At 35.1% G+C, this 22,187-nt stretch overlaps 1 protein-coding gene across 2 annotated transcripts in view; it reads right to left on the reverse strand.

The window, feature by feature from the left end:
- Positions 1-22,187, reverse strand: part of Hcf (Host cell factor) — a 502,792-nt gene that overhangs the window by 260,322 nt on the left and 220,283 nt on the right. For both annotated transcript variants that reach the window (XM_090390794.1, XM_090390792.1), the window contains exon 9: positions 19,566-19,693. In XM_090390794.1, the coding sequence (XP_090246920.1) occupies positions 19,566-19,693 (128 nt within the window). The remainder of the gene's footprint in view (positions 1-19,565; positions 19,694-22,187) is intronic.

Genomic DNA, 22,187 nt, shown 5'->3' on the forward strand with positions numbered 1-22,187 from the left:
CAACACAAAATATGAGGCTAATCTTCTTGAATGGCAGTCAGTCTCAAGTAGAGTAATGTGGGCAAATATGAGAATGGGGAACTGGACAATGAGACTTATTTGTGCCTATGGTCCCACAGAAGGTTCTACTAAGGTAGAAGTGGAGGAATTTTTTTGAGGCTTTAGAAAAAGCAACTCACACAATGAAAAAGGAAACGTTGGTCCTTGTTGGGGATCAAAATAGCAGAGTAGAAAATGACTGTGAGATATACAAAAATATTTTGGGAAAATTTGATGAAAAGAGGAAAGCTAATAATAATGGCAAACATCTGTTGGATTTCTGCTCAGGACATGGAGGCTAGGAATAAGAAAAGTCTCATTGACTATGTTATTGTTGATAGGGATGTTTTCTCCCTGGTGCAGGACACCAGAGTGTACAGAGGATTTGAAATTGGAAGTGATCACTATTTAGTCTTGAGCAGGATAAAATTGAATTTCGTATCGAAAAGAATAACATGTAAGAAAGTTTTAAAGCGAATAAAAGTTGAGCAGCTCTCAGATGTGAACTGTAGACTAAAATACACAAAGATTATTGAAGAAAAAATGAAAGAGTTTGAGAACAGGAATCAAACCTTGGAGAATCAGTGGCTAACTCTAAAAAAAACATTGATTGATTCTGCCAGAGAGGCATGTGGTGAGGTTGTCTGCAAGGATAAAAAAATCAGAACTCCCTGGTACACACAGCAAGTTAAAGAGGCAGTGAAGGAAAAGAAGAGAGCATATCAAAAGTTCCTATCAAATAAGTCAGCTTGTGCTCTTAGAGAATATAAAGACAAATGCAAGAATGCTAAACACTGTGTAAAACTAGCTAAACAAAAGTCATGGGAGGACTTTGGCAAGAATATAGAAAATAAATATCAAGAAGGTGGCAAAATATTCTGGAGGTTGTTGAAGAAGCTTAGGAATGGAGGAAAGAGTGCTGTAAAAGGAATTAGAGATGATAAAGGTGACATGAAAACTGGAGAAAAAGATATCCTTGAAGTATGGAGTAATTACTTTGAAAAACTGCTAAATGAAACAAGCAGTGATGACAGCACAGTGGTAAAAAACATTGACCAGGCATGCAGACAGGAATACATATCCATACTTGAAGCCATCAAAGGCTTGAAATGTGGAAAGGCAGCAGGAGTAGATGATATTCGACCAGAAATGCTGGTATAAGAGTCTTACAGTGGCTGCACTGCATAGTTCAGAAAGCCTGGATAGAGGGACGAATTCCCGATGATTGGAGTAGAGCTCTCATAGTACCCATATATAAAAAGGGAAATAAAACTGAATGTGAGAATTACAGAGGTATTTCCCTACTGAGTGTTCCTGGCAAGATCTATGCAAGTATACTTGAGAAACGGTTGAGAAGAATTGTGGAAGAAAAGCTTGGTGAAGAACAAGCTGGATTCAGGCCAAATAGAGGCTGTCAGGATGAGATCTTCACTTTACGACAAATAGTTGAGAAAGCATGGGAATATAACAAAGATCTGTATTTAAGTTTTGTCGATTTGGAAAAGGCATATGATAAGATGCCAAGAGAGAAGCTAGTCAATACGCTGCAGTTATATGGTGTCAATGGGGCATTATATCAAGCAATACTTAGTCTTTATTTGAGTTGTAAGTCAGCAGTTAGAATTGAAGGAAGTACGGGAAGATGGTTTAATGTTAAATCTGGTGTGAGACAAGGATGTGCATTATCCCCTCTGTTATTCATTATCTATATGAATCACATTATGAAGGAAAGTGATATTAAACATGATATCAAAATTGGAGATGTTAATGTCAGCTCTTTGCTTTATGCGGATGATGTTATACTCCTAAATAAATCCGCAACAAGTCTGCAAGATTCTCTGACTAAATTGAATAGCTGTTGTAATAGATATGGTATGAAGGTCAGCAATAAAAAGACAAAGACAATTAAAAATAGGCAGAATCATTGAAAATGTCAACTGTGTTGCGAATGGAGAACCTTTGGAACAAGTAAAACATTTCAGCTACTTAGGCACGATTTTTACTGAAGATGGTAAATTAAATAAAGAAATAGACAACAGAATCAGCAAGGCTGGTATGGTGGGAAGTCAATTGAATAAATTCATATGGAATAAGAGAGAAATTAGTCAGAACACTAAATTAGCTGTATACAAGACAGTGTTCAAACCAGTTTTAACTTACTGATCTGAGAGCTGGGTCAGAAGTAAAACACTTGACCAAAGACTAGAGACCGCAGATATGAGTCCTGAGAAAGATTATAGGCATGAACAGATGGCATCAATGGCAATATCATATTAAAAATGAGGATATTAGGAAAGAACTTGACATTGTCTGCATCCAGGAATACGTTAGCAGAGCTAATCTCAGGTGGTATGGTCACCTAAACAGAATGGGCGAGGAAAGATTAGCAAAATAAGTGTTCTCTGCCAGGTTGGCAGCAAAACGACCCAGAGGAAGACCAAGATATAGGTGGATTGAATCGGTACAAAATGCCTTAAACGATAGAAATATAAGATCTGATAATGTTGGAGTCTTGACAAATAACACTGATTTGGAGGAAAATTGTAGATAGGAAGTTAGTAATGATATAATTTTTTTCATGTAGTACTATCATATCCTGTACACCCCGTGTGGGTACATGGCAGGAATTTGATGATGATGATGATAAATATTGAATGCTTTCCACAACTGTAGGAGAGTCTGGTCATTTCCTTCAGTGGCAGAAATGGCTTGTGAAAAAAAGTCCTTCATAGATAACACTGGCCATCCAAAAAAAAATTTTTTCTGCTGATTATGATCTGACACTTGTTTTTTTACTAATTTGGGTGCGCTGATTTCAAATATCAAACTCATTTTTCTCCATCACATCAGGTTTTTCCTGTATGGTATTTTCTTTTTGCTAATTTGTAAGTTTTTGATAGCTTTAAGGAGGCAGTACTATTTAGAGGATCAAAAAAATTGATTTTTTGAGGGAGAAACATGACCTTGAACTTGGGATGAAGATCACCGATGTAAGATGGATGACCTGGAGCATTATCTAGAATTAATAAAATTTTAAATTCTACATTTTGTTTCACACAATAGCTTTCCATTTCACTCGCATAATAACAGTTGATTAAGGCATCCGCAAACAATTTTTGAATCATCCATGATTTCTTATTGTTTTGATAATGAACTGGAAGAGTATGCTTCCTAATGTTTTTGAAGGCTCGTAGATTCTCACTGTGCCATATCACAAATGGTTTCAGTTTATATCAGGAATAAGTCCTTGCCTTCCTTGTATGATCGTGTTTTGCAATCTTCCTGGATGACTCGCCTTCTTCCAAGAAGACATATCCATGAAGGCTCGTAGATTCTCACTGTGCCATATCACAAATGGTTTCAGTTTATATCAGGAAAAATTCCTTGCCTTCCTTGTAAGATCGTGTTTTGCAATCTTCCTGCTTGACTCGCCTTCTTCCAAGAAGACATATCTCCCTCCTTTCATAATTACACTCAAAGTTATACCTTCAGAAAATCATTCCCTAGAATCAGCTTTATGTGTGGGAGAGAAGTTCTGGACAAAACCAGAAATTCATGCCAAACACACAGGTTGAACTCAGGTAAGTACACCTTTAGCTTCACTGACTTGGTTACGTGAGTTGTGGAGGCTGTAATTCTGGATATTCTCATGGAATTCTTGAGATTCGTAATCTTTCCTTTTACATAGAACTCCAATAATCTAAAATAATCCCCTGAAAATGATGGAGGTCTGAGACCCAGTGTCCATTAAAGCGTTACAATACCTTCCATAAACACTACCTTTTACCATCATTCCATAGGATTGCCCTTTTTCTCTTTGCCCTCTGCTCCAAGTTCTATTTGCGTATATATGTGATCTATGCTCCCCATTGTAATCGCCATTAGAGTGCTTCTTACCGCTGAAACAATTGCAGGCGAGATGCCTGACCTTGTCACAATTGTAACATCTGGGTGGCTCTCTCTTGTCACTTTGGTCACTGGTTCTTCTAAAATCTGATGGATGTTCAATTATTTCCTGGGAGGTTGCCGCTGTCAGTTTTTGCATGACGGTATCCAGTCAATCAAGAAGGGGGATTTGTAATTTCTCAACCTCTTCACGAATTAGCCTAGTGGTATCTTAAATCGTGTTACTAGTCGGCTCTGGGGGGTCTTCATGGATATTGTTTCCAGTTGCTTCATTACCACGTCTAATCGTTCCAGGACAAGTTGCTGGAGAAGTTCTACTTCCTGCTTAACTATAGATCTGATATTGCATGTTTCAAGTAAGGTTTCTATTAATTTATTGATTGTTTCAACACCATTACCCTCATTCCCCTTTTTAATCTTGGATCTTTCCTTTTTCTCCCTATATTCTTTCTCCTGTTCATGTTGTCTTATTGGGTTGCAATCTTCCTCAACAAAGTTAACAAAACCGGTAGCAGTTGCAGGACAGATATCACCATGCATCTGCTCCATTTCCTTGACAGCATTGTAGCACTCATCCAGATTTGATACTCCTTTGTTGAATGCTGTCTCTCTCTTAACTCCTGTCTTACTTCTTGTCTGAATTGCTGGAAGACAGCCCAGTCCAAGTGAGGTCTTTCCTCACTTGGACTGGAAGACAGCCCAGTCCAAGTGAGGTCTTTCCTCACTGGAGACATTCAAGGTACTTGCTACAGTAAGCAATCTATTCTGAAAGTCAGAAACACTCTCCCTGTCCTTCTGAGCATATCTCTAGAGCTTCCATAAGTTAGGCCCCAAACTTCTCAATTTTGAGAATTGAGATATTAGGACCTCCTTAAACTTAGAATACTCCAGGGTCTCTTTTAGAATGGGAGAGGAGTATAGGAAGGTTCTGGTCTTCCCTACCAGCTTGCTATGGAGTAGAACCAATAACTGAAAGTCTGTCCATCCTCCAGCCTTTCTTAGCTCTTCAATATAACAAAAGAATGCTATGGCATCGTCCGTTTCTTCCCCCGAGAATTGAGGGAATACCTGTTGTGGGTTAATGCATCTAAAAAACTCAGAATCGTTCATTCCTGAACTACTATTAGGAGTGGACATGCTTGTATCTAAGTTTACACTGTACTATACTAAACTTATTCTTAATTACTCAAATTTAACTTTACACTTTAATTTCCTGGTCAGAAACCGAAACCTACTCACTGTGAACTGTCTAAGATTTTGATTTAATTGCACAATTCACATCCTACCGGCTGCGCCATTTATGTTATGTCCTAATCTTCTTATTATATATCTACATATTGTATAGTATACCTCTCCTTGGATGTCACGTGGTACTATTGAGAACACAAAGGAATTGCCTAAGGGACGAGCCAATTCCTAGGTGATAAAACCTCTGAAATTTGCCTCTCTTAAAGTTCTGGGAAAATTTGTTTTTTAGTTGCTGCGCCACCTCCCACTTAGATTCGAATAATTTATGAGTGGTGCATCGGATTCTTAGATACAGGCAATCAAATTAAAATTAGCAAAAGGTTTATTTATCATATTTGTTGTCATACAGTAAAGAATAATCAATCATTACTATTAGAATGTTAAACAAAATAACTTACATACATTTTGAACAAATATGAATATCATAGAAACACTTCTCTAAAAGAATCATAATCTAGCATTCTTAGATCATAAAACAAAATTGAAACTTCAGACTTGGACTAAATTACTCAAATAAAGACACTTCAATACCTTTTAAGACATAATTATCAATCAGCACATGTAAAGAACATTCCTTTTCTTTTTGTCTAACTGTTATCAAAGCACTATAGTCCTGTCTTATTCTAATCAGAGTCCTTAATTCTTAAATTACAGTTAATTTCTCTTCCTCACACACATTTCTTGAACAAAAAAGGTTACAATACCGTACTCGATGATCCTTTATACATGTCCCTTCGATTCTTGATTCTTTTTCTCCAAACTATTTTCCTTTCCGTCGGTTTTACGGCTGGGATTCCTGTGATCAATGGTTGGTCCACACGTTGCTAATATATCAAGACTATTTGTTAAATTGTGATTGAATAAATTCCTAATGAATGTTATTCATTCAAAATTCAACGTTATTACCAATATGACCTTGTCGTTGCTTCATCACTATCATCGATTTAATGAAAGCAGATCCTTTCAAGGCCTCTATGATTTTATATTTATTTTTCAAAATGGTCATCACTGTAGAATGAGACAATCCGAAGTCATGTTCAACACATTGATGGGCTTACCAGCTTCATGTTACTTTATAACTTGCAACTTTGTTTCAAGATCAATGCTCGCTTCTTTTTCTGTGATTCTTCACTAAGTTTTTTGATTGGGCATGTAGGGGGCCATGTTGCACAAAATATTGCGAAACATTTAACGATAAGTACACAAATAATCTATTTCTCAAACAAAAAATTAACAGAGGAACTGTTGAAGACATATGCCGATTGCTGACTGCCAAAGGATGTTGCCGCTGAACACACTATTGCCACTGTGCATGATGCACTGTTGCTAAATAGAAACCTTTTTACTTTATGCTTGCTTCCATCTTGTTCGGAAGTATAGTCAAAAATGTTATTTATTCCCTTATGGGATCACGGACGTATCTTCAAATGGACATAAGTCGAGAGATGACTGAAACATTAAAATGGTCGATTAGATCTGCATATACATATCTCTGAAATTTAAATAGGGTTCTTCCATTAATGTTCATTCCCACAATTTTCCTCAACTTTCATATTTATTGTTTACTATTTTTCATATATATAATGGACAAGAAATTAACCTTTTGTTTTAAACCTATAACCAAGCATTAGCAAACAAAGTTTATAGGTGATGTCTTCATGACCAAGTTTGCATATAGAGGCTGCTGACTTTCAATAGCTTTAGTATCCCATAATTCAAAGCATGCTCCCATTTGGATGTGAATATTACTTGTGTTATGGGAAGATATACTACACAGATGGTTTTTACCTTTATTCAGGATCTCCTCAGGGCGTGCTAGACTCAGGAAAATACTGAGGGTAAATCAATGCAAAAGTCATGTATTTTTTTATATACAAGTAGTAAAATGGTATATATTACCACATTTTTAAAAGGCTCAGGTTCAGAAATAGTTCATGAAATTTTTTTTTTACTTGGTTATCAAGTAAATTATGATAGACAAATTATATTTTTATTTTAACCCTATACCTAAGAAAACAAAGTTTGCAGCAGGTGAAGTATCTTCATCACTAGCTACAATGGCCCATTTACAGAACTGTGTGGTACACTGCTGGTCACCCTCCTCATAAATTCAGCACCATGATGCATCACTTTCTGACACCTGTCAGTCAGCCACTGTCCAATCCATAGCACAAGTTTATTTCGCAAATCCATCCTACTGAACTTGAATAAAAAACTCTAATGTGGAATACTGTCAAATGCCCTGGCAAAATCCAGAAGTACTGTAGTATATGTGTTACAGTTAAAGTGATAAATCTGGTTATTATTAATAATAACCGGTTAAAGTGAATAATTCCTAGAGGAGTCTGGTACATGTAATAAAAACATGTTTATAGGTTTTCATTCTCAATAGAAATCATAACAGCTTAGGTTAGGTTAGTTTATAATGAAAAAAAAGTAAGGAAAGTACTTCTTTTGCTCTCAATGAAATCAGAAATCATTATAAACTAAGCTAACCTTTATTGGTTGGGAATCATAAACTAACCTAACCTAAACCTAACCTGGATGTTGCATGTCAAACCAGTTTGTCATAGTTTGCCGTATGTAGATTAATGGGAATGAAAGATAAACGCTGTTCTGGGCCGAGCTTAATGATTGCAGGCAGATAAATGGGGATAACAAATAAAAGTTGTTGTGGGCAGATGCATGGGGATAATAGATAAACATCGTTGTTGTACCTCTTTCCTCATCAATGGAGAAAAACACTGATCAGTTCCTCTCTGATTTTCTATTATCCCCATTCATCTGCCCACAACAACTTTTATTTATCCCCCATTTATCTGCCTGCAATCATTAAGCTCAGCCCACAACAACGTTTATCTTTCATTCCCCCGTTACCTGCCCACGACAAACTACAATTACACTCTGGTTCAACATGCGACATCCAGGTTAGTTTAGGTTAGGTTAGGTTAGTTTATAATGATTTCTTATCTCATTGAGTGCAAAAGAAATACTTTCCTTACTTTTTTCATTATAAACTAACCTAACCAATAAATGTTAGGTTAGTTTATAATGATTTGCAACCGATAAAGGTTAGGTTAGTTTATAATGATTTCCCACCGAAAACTTTCCTTACTTTTTTTATTATAACCTAACCTAAGCTGTTATAATTTCTATTGAGAATGAAAATCTATATACAAAACTTATAAACATGTTTTTATTACATTTACCAGACTCCTCTAGGAATTATTCACTTTAACCGGTTAAAGTGATTAATTCTAATTATTCACTTTAAGCGATAATTATTAATAATAACCTGATTTATCACTTTAACCGTAACATATACATACTTATCCAATTATGCTATCACTCTATTAAATAACAGAAGCAGAATGTTAAAGCAAAATCTACCTTTATCAAAACCATGATGTCTTCTTATAGAATTCCACTGCTGTCTACCCACCTTTGGATAGGCTTATTCCTAACTCTGTTGATCTGAGTGGTTCCCAAACTGTGCATCATGGCACCCCAGAAACTATTATTATGTATTATATTTTCAAATGGCTACTAGGTTTTTAGGATACAAATATTAGTAAGTGGTTTGGACCTAACTACTTAACAAATGGAACTGTTGGATATTTCTTTTGGCCTAGGGACACCATACAAAAATTACTCAGACACTAAGGATGCCAAGAACAAAGAAAGTTTGGGAACCTCTGATCTATCCAAACCTTGATGACCACACTTGGGAAAGTAACTAGCACATACTTCACTATATTGACACAGAATTTTTAGTGATACAGACCAAATTTAGTGTTTCACCACCACTTGCAGTCTTCCAGACCAGACATCCTATTCCTGTGCATTTGTAAAATCCAACACAGCCTGCCGGAGATTGGCTAACTTTGAAATCCCTGCTTTTGACATTTTCTGGCTCAAGGTTTCCTTCCTCATTTAGTAACATTCATTTGTAGCTTTTACCTGGTCTTCAAATACTGATAATCATTCTGACCTCTTCGCCTTCCTTTCCATGAAAGTTGCCTATCTACAATCTAGCTACCTGAATAGGGAAGTCATCTTCCTGGGTAATCTCAACATCCACAATTCCAATTGGCTCCTCCATTCTAATACCATTATTCAGTGAGTAATGGTTATAACAAACAGCAGGACCTGCTTAAAACAAGCACTAGGGGACTGACAAAATTTCCTTGTTATAACCATTACTTACTATATCAGTGATGAGATAATCTACCTCCTATTTTTTTTTTAATTCTCACTAACACAATAAAACAGTAGATTCAAAAAACAAAAGTATTAGAGTGAAAAAATAATATAATTACATACCTAGATATTATTTGTATGAATATGCTTGTAAATTAAAGACACTTATTAATAAACCATTTATTTCTCTGCAATTCAAAACAACATTAATTAATAATAAACACATTTTTAATTAGTCTTGAGACTAATCAATTAATCATTTATTGAGAATCCAGCAATTCTTGGTGTAGAGAATGCCATTTAAGGCATTGTTTCGCTATTTAGAAAGTACAAGTTCTGTAAGATTGCACTTTCTAAATTGTTTTCTTTCATTTTATCTGTCCATAATGTCGATACTGTTGAAGAGGACAATGAAAAAAAAATTTTTTTTTGACACACTTCAACATTTTTCATACCACATTCTCATTTATGAATAATTCTGACTTTTTTGCAAACCAAGAGACACTTTCCACACACACACACACACACACATTAGTAAGCAGATTGACTCGGATTCTAGACATGTTAAATATTATTTAATGACTGAATTCCGAGATAATAGAGAAATAAGTAAATTTAATATAACCACACTAGTTTCGTCGGAATGCCGACTTTGTCAGGTGTGATAACTTAAAAAGCAAATAAAAAACCGTAAAAAACATTGCACCATTAACAACAGAGCGCTAAAAACTGTAGTTTAGTTTGAATTGGAGTCCAAGCTACAGTTCTATTATTAAGTACATGTGAGCGTGTAACTTTTGAAGAAGTTCAATATCGAAACGTGTTTTTCCACTCTACCTAAACTCCAGTCAATTCTAAGCCACCCCCAAAGAAAATCATCACCATCTTCAATTTCCAGGTGTCTACAGAATCATATGCGATTATGGGAAACCATATTATGGCCAAACTGAAAAGTCTATCTATGTCTCAAAGAACACCAGAAAGATATCTCATACAATAGAACCAGCGCCCTCTCCAGCCACGTCTTGTTCTCAGTTAACTCCAATGATGAAGGCCACCAACATCAAATAGACTGGAATTCAACATCCAACAGTCATAAATGTTCCGATGAATTAGACCATCATATCCTCGAATCAAAAGAAATAATCCTCGACTCTTCTCACATGAAAAGCAATCTCAGTTATAGTCTGCCAGACTCACACAGCTGTGCTATTCGGTACTGGTGAACTTGTGAAGTTACATGCTCACATGTACTTAACAATAGAACTGTAGCTCGGACTCAATACAAACTTAACTATAGTTTTTAAGTATAGTTAAGTTTGGTCTTTTATTTGCTTTTTTATGTTATCACACCTGACGAAGTCGGCATTCCGACAAAACTAGTTGTGTGGTTACATTAAATTTACTTGATTCTCTATTATCTCAGAATTCAGTCATTAAATAATATTTAACATATGTATATAACTAGAATGTAATTTACTACATTGACATGGAATTGTTTATTGGTACAGATCACTAGTGGTCATAGAATACTTAGCATCTCATTGTTTCATAATAATATAGAAAGTTTTCTATTTCATTATTCAAGGGATAAAAATAGAAAACTATAAATTAAAGATGCCAAGAAATTATCTTCTTGAATTCATCCCATATCCAAGTGTAAGCAAACAAAGTTTATGCATGAAGTCACTTCACAACTGGGCTACTTGTATACACAGGCTAATGACTTCACATCAATTGTCTTATAATCCCATAAGGCAAAGCACATATTCTTACAGATATGCATAATACTAAACATTATGCATAACTGTAAGGATATGTGCTACCCTTCCCATAATGCTTAGCATTATGAGAAGGGTAACTACACAGACTGGTTTTGAGTTTTATTGAGGTCTCATCAGTGGGAGTCAGATCCAGAAGTGGTACCAAGGTTGAAGTAATGCAGAAGTCATATTTCCATATACAAGTAGCCAAAAGCTGTCACATCTCATTAATAAATACTCTGGATTAGAGTATTGCAAGATTTTTTTCTCTTGTTTATACTATAAATTAAAGATGCCAAGAAATTATATTCTTGGTTTCATTCTTCATCCAAGTGTAAGCAAACAAAGTTTGCGTGTGAAGTCGCTTGGAAAAATATAATAAAAGTATAAAACTATTATTTAGAATGCCGAGTAAATCTGCTGCATCAAATACATATGTATACTCTAACATATATATCCTAGAGCAGTGTTTCCTAAATTTTTTTTTTGTCATGGAATACTTTTCATCTCACAATATATTCACAGAACACTTATATTATTTTGTGGCTGTTTGATTTTTAAATAAAAAACATAATTAAATGTTCAAATTCATTCTCTTTCTGAAAACAAAATAATTCTACAGAAAAATTATATTACAAGAACATAAATTATGATTTTTAAAAGGAAATAAATAATATTTTAAGGGGAACTGGTGTTTCTGTCTTCGAATCACAAATTTGTTTAATATTAGGTATAATGCTGGAAAGCATAATACCAAACTATAAATAAAAACAAATTTTATTATTATTTTTTTAAATTATGAATTACGCTTGTTCACATTTCACAGAACACAATATGGAAATGCTATCCTAGAGGATTTATACAATCCAGACGACAGAAATCCATTGTTTCAATATCAGCATTGAAAAAAAAAAAAAAAAAAAAATCTCCCAATAGTATTTCAATGCAATATATGTTGGAGTGTATATTAATGAACACACACATACCTCTAATGTTTACACTGGTCATGATCGTTAGTGAGAGTATATTTATGATTTCTGAGAACATGCTTTTAAATTTTACAGTGTACATTCTATATTCACAATTCAAATTCATCATAATGAACGTTATTACATGATTATTTTGATAACGCCCAATGTCAATTTAATTTGATAGGTGTGCAATTTCCAGTTAATTATACAAAAACTTTTCCTGTATAGAAGCTACACATAAAAATGAGAAACGTACCACCATCTCATCTGATAAACAATTTATTCTTATGATCATACATGGCAGTGGTTACTGCTAGTTATGAATACAATTTAGGGATGAACGGATGGAGGACAGCATTTGTTCTGATTGTAACAGCATTATTTATTGTTATATCAAGGCCTCCTCTGCCATCTTTAACAAAATAATCATGTAATAATGTTCATTATGATGAATTTGGAAAATTCTCTGGAAAATATATATATATATATATTTCATTGATATCCTTGACATCGTGAGAATGAAACACACTTGTTGGCTGAAAAGCAGATGTTATCCAAATGTTCTAACAGTAAACTAAGATTTTCCACAGAAATCCATATATATATATATATATATATATATATATATATATATATATATATATCAATCATCAAATTCCTGACATGTAACTTCAAGGGGTGTACAGGATATGAATAGTACTACATGAAAAATTTACATCATTACTAACTTCCTATCTACAATTTTCCTCCAAATCAGTCTGTTACTTGTCAAGACCCCAACATCATCAGATCTTAAATTACTATCATCTAAGGCACTTTGTACCGTATCAATCCACCTATATCTTGGTCTTCCTCTGGGTCGTTTTGCTGCCAACCTGGCAGAGAACACTTGTTTTGCTAATGTTTCCTCAACCCTTCTATTTAAGTGACCATACCACCTGAGATTAGCTCTGCTAACGCATTCTTGGATGCTGACAATGTCAAGTTCTTTCCTAATATCCTCATTTTTAATATGATATTGCCATTGATGCCATCTGTTCATGCCTCTAATCTTTCTCAGGACTCTCATATCTGCAGTCTCTAGTCTTTGGTCAAGTGTTTTACTTCTGACCCAGCTCTCAGATCCATAACTTAAAACTGGTTTGAACACCGTCTTGTATACAGCTAATTTAGTGTTCTGACTAATTTCTCTCTTATTCCATATGAATTTATTCAATTGACTGCCTACTATATATACCAGCTTTGTTGATTCTGTTGTCTATTTCTATATGTAATTTACCATCTTCACTAAAAATCGTGCCTAAGTAGCTGAAATGTTTTACTTGTTTCACAGGTTCCCCGTTCACAACACAGTTGACATTTTCAATGATTCTGCCTATTTTCATTGTCTTTGTCTTTTTATTGCTGACCCTCATATCATATTTATTATAACAGTTATTCAATTTAGTCAGGGAATCTTGCAAACTTGTAGCGGATTTATTTAGAAGTATAACATCATCTGCATAAAGCAAAGAGCTGACATTAACATCTCCAATTCTGATATCATGTTTAATACCGCTTTCCTTCATGTGATCCATATAGATAATGAATAACACAGGATAATGTACATCCTTGTCTCACACCAGATTTAAAATTAAACCATCTTCCTGTACTTTCTTCAATTCTAACTGCTGACTTACAACTCAAATAAAGACGAAGTATTTCTTGACATAATGCCACCATATAACTGTAGCGTATTCAATAGTTTCTCTCTTGGCACCTTGTCATATGCCTTTTCCAGATTGACAGAACTTAAATACAGATCTTTGTTATATTCCCATGGTTTCTCAACTATCTGTCGTAAAGTGAAGATCTGATCCTGACAGCCTCTATTTGGGCTGAATTCATCTTGTTCTTCACCAAGCTTTTCTTCCACAATTCTCAACCGTTTCTCAAGTATACTTGCATAGATCTTGCCAGGAACACTCAGTAGGGAAATACCTCTGTAATTCTCACATTCAGTTTTATTTCCCTTTTTATATATGGGTACTATGAGAGCGCTGCTCCATTCACTGGGAATTCGTCCCTCTGTCCAGGCCATCTGAATTATGCAGTGCGGCCACTGTAAGACTTTTATGCCACCATAGTTCAGCATTTCTGGTCGAATATCATCTATTCCTGCTGCCTTTTCCACATTTCAAGTTTTTGATGGCTTTTTCTACTTCAAACATAGACATGTATTCCTGTCTGTATGCCTGTTGAGTGTTTTTTAACACTGTGCTATCACTGCATTCCATTTAGCATTTTTCGAAGTAATTACTCCACACTCAACGATATCTTTTTCTCACATTTTCATGTCACCTTTATCATCTCTAACTCCTTTTACAGCACTCTTTCCTGCATTCCTAAGCTTCTTCAACAACCTCCAGAATATTTTGCCACCTTCTTGATATTTATGTTCTATATTCCTGCCAAAGTCCTCCCATGACTTTTGTTTAGCTAGTTTTACATGGTGTTTCGCTTTCTTACATTTGTCTCTGTATTCTCTAAGAGCAAAAGCTGACTTGTTTGCCAGGAATGTTTGATATGCTTTCTTCTTTTCTTTCACTCCCTCTTTAACGTCCTGTGTCCACCATGGAGTTCTGATTTTTCTCTGATTCATCATGAAAACCCTAAAAGAGAGAGCCACTATGATATCAAGTGATGATAAATAATAAAAGAAGCAAAGAAATATCTTGCATTAAACACATTCTTCAAAAAAAACAGTTACAACATCAAAACATTTAACATCTTGAATAAACTATTGCATTCTTCAAGACAATGACCTGATGACTATAAAGGCAAAGTTTTCTTACCTTACATCGGAAATGTTACAGACAAAATAACAAAAGTCCAACAACTTTAAAGTTTCTTTCCAACCTCTAAAAACAGTCGTCATGATGTTAAGATTGTGAAAACAACTTCATTAGCATATGAAATTACCAGGAGTATACAACATCTATTGTAATTGCAGAATTTCTTATATTGGGCAAGTGAGACGATGAGGAGAAAGGAGCATACAAATCTGGACTAGCTTTTCACGCCACCAATGAAAACTATCAAGTCAATTGGCAACTCACAAAAATGCATGCATAGCATTCAATAATTATGTATATAAATTTAAGGAAGAGAGTGAGATGATGTCCAACCCACTGAAATAAAACCAAAATTTTACCTTAAATCATAGAGAAGCTATACATTAATGAATTAGGCTATGAGACAAGTTATGCTATATCTTGTAACAATGAATTCATTGTTACAAGATATAGCATGTATATATATAGCATATATGATATCTCATTTCTATGTTCATCATCTGTTGCATGAATGAATCAATCAATCAAAAAATAAAAGTTTATAATCAGAAATCTCTTCGTAAAATACCTCCCTGTATCTGTGTTAATCTGAATATGTACACAAATACATAAGGTTGTATAAAACTAGTCATTTTATTAAAATGCTTTATATTTTTTATGTGGTTTTCTACCGCAATTATTTAAAAAATAAGGCATCTGATATGTCTACTGCAGAAAATCAATAATTGTCAATAATCAGTAATAAAAGATATCAAAGAAGCATTCATATCATTTGTATCCCTTCAAAACATAATGGTTTTGTTCAAGCTTCTCCCTCCCTCTAATATATATATATATATATATATATATATGAGGGTGCTTAAGAGTCAAAGCTGTATAACTGAGAGGAGAACCGAACAAGGCTTCTGACCTAATGTCCAATCCTCACCTTCTCGTGGTGCACCCTGTTGGGCATCTACCTGGATACTGAACGAACAAGGATGAGCTGGAAATTTGGGATTTAGATGACCAAATTGTATTCTTATTGGCTTAAACCAATATAGAAAATGATGGTACAACATGACAAAATTTCATGCCAACTGGGGCATCGCCCGGTTAAACAAGGCACACGTTGTTTTCGCCAGGGAACCAGGATGAACAGCAAAAAGTCAGCTACCGGAACAAATCTGAAAGCAGACCCCAACTCAACATCGCCAGAGTTAAAAATCAGTACTATCAACATAAGAAGCCTGAATGGCAAAGAAACAGAGCTAGCTGAGGAATTAGATAAGTACCAGATCGACATAATAGGGGTGACTGAAACAAAAAAGACAAAAACTGGTGAGATCTTTCTGAGCAAAAAATACAAAATGTTATATTCAGGAAATGACAATCAAGGAAAAGAAGGAGTAGCCACAGTATTCAACACAAAATAAGAGGCTAATCTTCTTGAATGGCAGTCAGTCTCAAGTAGAGTAATGTGGGCAAATATGAGACTGGAGAACTGGACAATGAGACTTATTTGTGCCTATGGTCCCACAGAAGGTTCTACTAAGGTAGAAGTGGGGGAATTTTTGATGCTTTAGAAAAAGCAACTGACATAATGAAAAAGGAAAATTTGGTCCTTGTTGGGGATCTAAATAGTAGAGTAGGAAATGATTCAGATATACAAAAATATTTTGGGAAAATTTGGAGAAAAGAGCAAAGCTAATAATAATGGCAAATATCTGTTGGATTTCTGCTCAGGACATTATTACTAACACCATGTTTCAACATAAAAATGTTGCACAAATTCACATGGAGAGAAGAGGCAAGGAATAAGAAAAGTCTCATTGACTATGTTATTGTTGATAGTGATGTTTTCTCCCTGGTGCAGGACACCAATGTACAGAAAATTTGAAATTGGAAGTGATCACTATTTAGTCTTCAGCAGGATAAAACTGAATTTCATATTGAAAAGAATAACATGTAAGAAAGTTTTAAAGCGAATAAAAGTTGAGCAGCTCTAAGATGTGAACTGTAGACTAAAATACACAAAGGTTATTGAAGAAAAAATGAAAGAGTTTGAGAACAGGAATCAAACCTGGGAAATCCAGTGGTTTTGATTTTGATTTTCTATCCTTGCAGACAACCTCCCCACATGCCAGCCAGAGTGGCATGTGGGGAGGTTGTCTGCAAGGATAGAAAAATCAGAACTGCATGGTGGACACAGGAAGTTAAAGCGGCAGTGAAGGAAAAGAAGAAAGCATATCAAAAGTTCCTGGCAAATAAGTCTGCTTGTGCTCATAGAGAATACAGAGACAAACGTAAGAACGCTAAACACTGTGTAAAACTAGCTAAACAAAAGTCATGGGAGGACTTTGGCAAGAACATAGAAAATAAATATCTAGAAGGTGGCAAAACATTCTGGAGATTGTTGAAGAAGCTTAGAAATGGAGGAAAGAGTGCTGTAACAGGAGTTAGAGATGATAAAGTTGACATGAAAATGTGAGAAAAAGATATCCTTGAAGTATGTAGTAACTACTTCGAAAAATTGCTAAATGAAACAAGCAGTGATAGCACAGTGGTAAAAAATACTCAACAGGCACACAGTCAGGAATACATATCCATACTTGAAGTAGAAAAAGCCACCAAAGGCTTGAAATGTGGAAAGGCAGCAGGAGTAGATGATATTCGACCTGAAATGCTGAAGTATGGTGGTATAAAAGTCTTACAGTGGCTGCACTGCATAGTTCAGAAAGCCTGGACAGAGGGAAGAATTCCTGATGATACAAGTAGAGCTCTCATAGTACCCATATATAAAAAGGGAAATAAAACTGAATGTGAGAATTACAGAGGTATTTCCCTACTGTGTGTTCCTGGCAAGATTTATGCAAGCATACTTGAGAAACGGTTGAGAATTGTGGAAGAAAAGCTTGGTGAAGAACAAGATACATTCAGGCTAAATAGAGGCTGTCAGGATCAGATCTTCACTTTACGACAAATAGTTGAGAAAGCATGGGAATATAACAAAGATCTGTATTTAAGTTCTGTCGATCTGGAAAAGGCATATGACAAGGTGCCAAGAGAGAAGCTATTCAATACGCTACAGTTATATGGTTTCAGTGGGACATTATGTCAAGCAATACTTCGTCTTTATTTGAGTTGTAAGTCAGCAGTTAGAATTGAAGAAAGTACAGGAAGATGATTTAATGTTAAATCTGGTGTGAGACAAGGATGTGCATTATCCCCTCTGTTATTCATTATCTATATGGATCACATTATGAAGAAAAGTGGTATTAAAAATGATATCAGAATTGGAGATGTTAATGTCGGCTCTTTGCTTTATGCAGACGATTTTATACTTCCGAATAAATCTGCTACAAGTTTGCAAGATTCCTCGACTAAACTGAATAACTGTTATAATAAATACGATATGAAGGTCAGCAATAAAAAGAATAAAGACAATGAAAATAGGTAGATTTGTTGAAAATGTCAACTGTGTTGTGAACGGACAACCTGTGGAACAAGTAAAACATTTCAGCTATTTAGGCACGATTTTTAGTGAAGATGGTAAATTAAATATGGAAATAGATAACAGAATCATCAAAGCTGGCATGGTAGGAAGTCAATTGAATAAATTCATATGGAATAAGAGAGAAATTAGTGGGAACACTAAATTAGCTGTATACAAGACAAGTTAAAACTGGTTTGAACACTATGGATCTGAGAGCTGGGTCAGAAGTAAAACACTTGACCAAAGACTAGAGACCGCAGATATGAGAGTCCTGAGAAAGATTAGAGGCATGATCAGATGGCAAAATGGCAATATCAGATTAAAAATGAGGATATTAGAAAAGAAATTGACATTGTCGGCATCCAGGAATGCGTTAGCATAGCTAATCTGAGGTAGTATGGTCATTTAAACAGAATGGGAAAAAGCAAGATTAGCAAAACAAGTGTTCTCTGCCAGGTTGGCAGGAAAACGACCCAGAGGAAGACCAAGATATAGGTGGATTGATACAGTACAATGTGCCTTAGACGATAGAAATATAAGATTTGATAATGATAATATTGGAGTCTTGACAAGTAATAGACTGATTTGGAGGAAAATTGTAGATAGGAAGTTAGTAATGGCGTAAATTTTTCATGTAGTACTATCATATCCTGTACGGCTCTTGAGGGTACATGTCAGGAATTTGATGATGATGATGACATTTTCTAACTGCCCCCCCCCCCCCCCAGTGTATACCCCACGTTGAGAAACACTGATACAGAGAGAGAGATTTGATCATTCGTTATTGGCAAAACAAGAGAGGTAAATAACATGATAAAAGTAGTCTATTGTCATATAAAAACTATCATTTAATGACAGGAATATTTCTGTTATGAAAAAAATGTTCAGACTAATCAAAAACACGTGTTGTAAAATCATGTCAAATGAGGAGATAGCATATAGCAGTTTAGGTGTGGAAATGTCTGTAAATAACAATACTTTTCCAGAAATTCACCAATTTACTTGTCTTTGGTTTGTTCTATAGGTTTAATAGCTAAATAAAATTATCAGAATTTCATAAATACAGGAGATGAAACACAAAACAAGATGGTTCTCATTCTACAAAACGAATAAACCAAAGGATACCCACCACACCGCCTACTGTTCCAGGAACTGTCCTTACAACCTGAGCTCCACCAGGAGTTGCAGTTACAACTCTAATCTGCTGGGTTGTCATGGCTCCTGGAGCCCTTGCTCTAACTACTGTCACTGTGCCAGCTAAGCATAATATGTAGTTAAAATTAGTTACAAGCACATAAAAAGGATAAAAATTAAATAAGAGGCACAAAACTACTCAACATGAAAAATCAGTTCTATATTTAAAAGACTGGGTGGAAAATGAAGGAAATATTCCAGGAAAATATTAAAACTTCAAAAAATCACAAAATGTGTATATTATCTGATTACATTTTCATGATTGTATTTATTTTGAATGCTCTTTTCTCATATAACAGTTACAAAAATGTAATCAATTAATTTACAAACCTAGATCAGAATCAACATCACAATCTTACAAGCTATAAAATAAGTATATCCACACAGCAGTTGTTCCCTTTAACTCTATTTTTTTTCTCTCTCTCTTCAACAGCTTTATCTAGAAATTCTCAACATGTGATAATTTAAAACAGAGGTTTTTCTAATAATGAATAAGTATCATAGTCCATATATCTATAAAAAAAGCCATAATTGAAGAAATAGTGTTTATGAAAAAGTGACTGGATGGGCTGTGAGATGGATCATCTACTACGCAAACTACCTAATTGTATACACAAGGGGTATACTGATTGCATACCCGTTGTGTATACAATAGGAATTCTTAAGGAGGTTTGTATACACTACTCCAAATGAGAGCAATATTCCAGGGTCAGTTGTATCTGGGATTTATAAAGCATCAGAACTTAAGCAGGAGAGCAATGTTTCGAAAGAAGAGAATACCAAGTTTCCATGGAGGCTGAAGAGAATACCAAGTTTCCATGGAGGCTGAAGAGACTACTGCCAAGATAAATTAGATAGGAAAGCAGTTTAAGAAGGAAATACTGAGTTTGAATGGAAATTGGTAATGGCTGTGCTGTTCCAGAATGGCTTATTAACCTTTTCTTTCCAGTTAATAACACAAATTTGGATCTAAGATATTATTGTCAAAATAAGTTAACTTAAATTATGAATTTAAGTTTACGTAAATATGAGTTAAAGAAATTGATTGAAAAATAAAGCAAATTCAAGGTTAATGTGTTTTATTTACAAACAAATAATATTAGTGTAAATTTTGGTATTGCATGGATAATTATGTGTGTGTGTATGTAAAATATTTCTTTTGAAAGTGCTTATAAATCTGCATTATGACTGAAACTTATATTCTAAGGTAGAAAAGGACTCAGGGGTGCTTAAGGGTCGAAGCTGTATAACTGAGAGGAGACCTCCACATAGCCTTTAAAGGAATGCGGAGAACCGACCAGGACTTCTGACCTAATGTCCAATCCTCACCTTCTCGTGGCGCACCCTGTTGGGTATCTACTTGGATACTGAACGGACGAGGATGGGCTGGCAATTTGGGATTTAGCCGACCAAATTGTATTCTTATTGTATTCTTGACCAAAATATAGAATGATGGTACAACATGACAAAATTTCATGCCGGCTGGGGCGTCGCCCGGTTAAACAAGGCCCCCATTGTTTTCGCCAGGGAACCAGGGCGAACAGCGAAAAGTCAGCTACTGGAACAAATCTGAAAATAAACCCCAACTCAACATCACCAGAGTTAAAGATCGGTACTATCAACATAAGAACCCTGAATGGCAAAGAAATGGAGCTAGCTGAGGAATTAGATAAGTACCAGATCGATATAATAGGGGTGACTGAAACAAAAAAGACCAAAACTGGTGAGATCTTTCTGAGCAATAAATACAAAATGTTATATTCAGGCAATGACAATCAAGGAAAAGAAGGAGTAGCCATAGTATTCAACACAAAATACGAGGCTAATTTTCTTGAATGGCAGTCAGTCTCAAGTAGAGTAATGTGGGCAAATATGAGAATGGGGAACTGGACAATGAGACTTATTTGTGCCTATGGTCCCACAGAAGGTTCTACTAAGGTAGAAGTGGAGGAATTTTTTGAGGCTTTAGAAAAAGCAACTGACACAATGAAAAATGAAAAGTTGGTCCTTGTTGGGGATCTAAATAGCAGAGTAGGAAATGATTGTGAGACATACAAAAATATTTTGGGAAAATTTGGAGAAAAGAGCAAAGCTAATAATAATGGTAAATATCTGTTGGATTTCTGCTCAGGACATGGACTGGTTATTACTAACACCATGTTCCAACATAAAAATGTGCACAAATTCACATGGAGAGAAGAGGCAAGGAATAAGAAAAGTCTCATTGACTATGTTATTGTTGATAGTGATGTTTTCTCCCTGGTGCAGGACACCAGAGTGTACAGAGGATTTGAAATTGGAAGTGATCACTATTTAGTCTTGAGCAGGATAAAATTGAATTTCATATTGAAAAGAATAACATGTAAGAAAGTTTTAAAGCAAATAAAAGTTGAGCAGCTCTCAGATGTGAGCTGTAGACTAAAATACACAAAGATTATTGAAGGAAAAATGAAAGAGTTTGAGAACAGGAATCAAACCTTGGAGATTCAGTGGCAAACTCTGAAGAAAACATTGATTGATTCTGCCAGAGAGGCATGTGGTGAGGTTGTTTTTTAGG

Source organism: Typopeltis vanoorti, chromosome 3 (assembly GCF_054136105.1).
Source record: "Typopeltis vanoorti isolate ZY-2024b chromosome 3, IOZ_Tvanoo_1.0, whole genome shotgun sequence".
Lineage (NCBI taxonomy): Eukaryota > Metazoa > Arthropoda > Arachnida > Uropygi > Thelyphonidae > Typopeltis > Typopeltis vanoorti.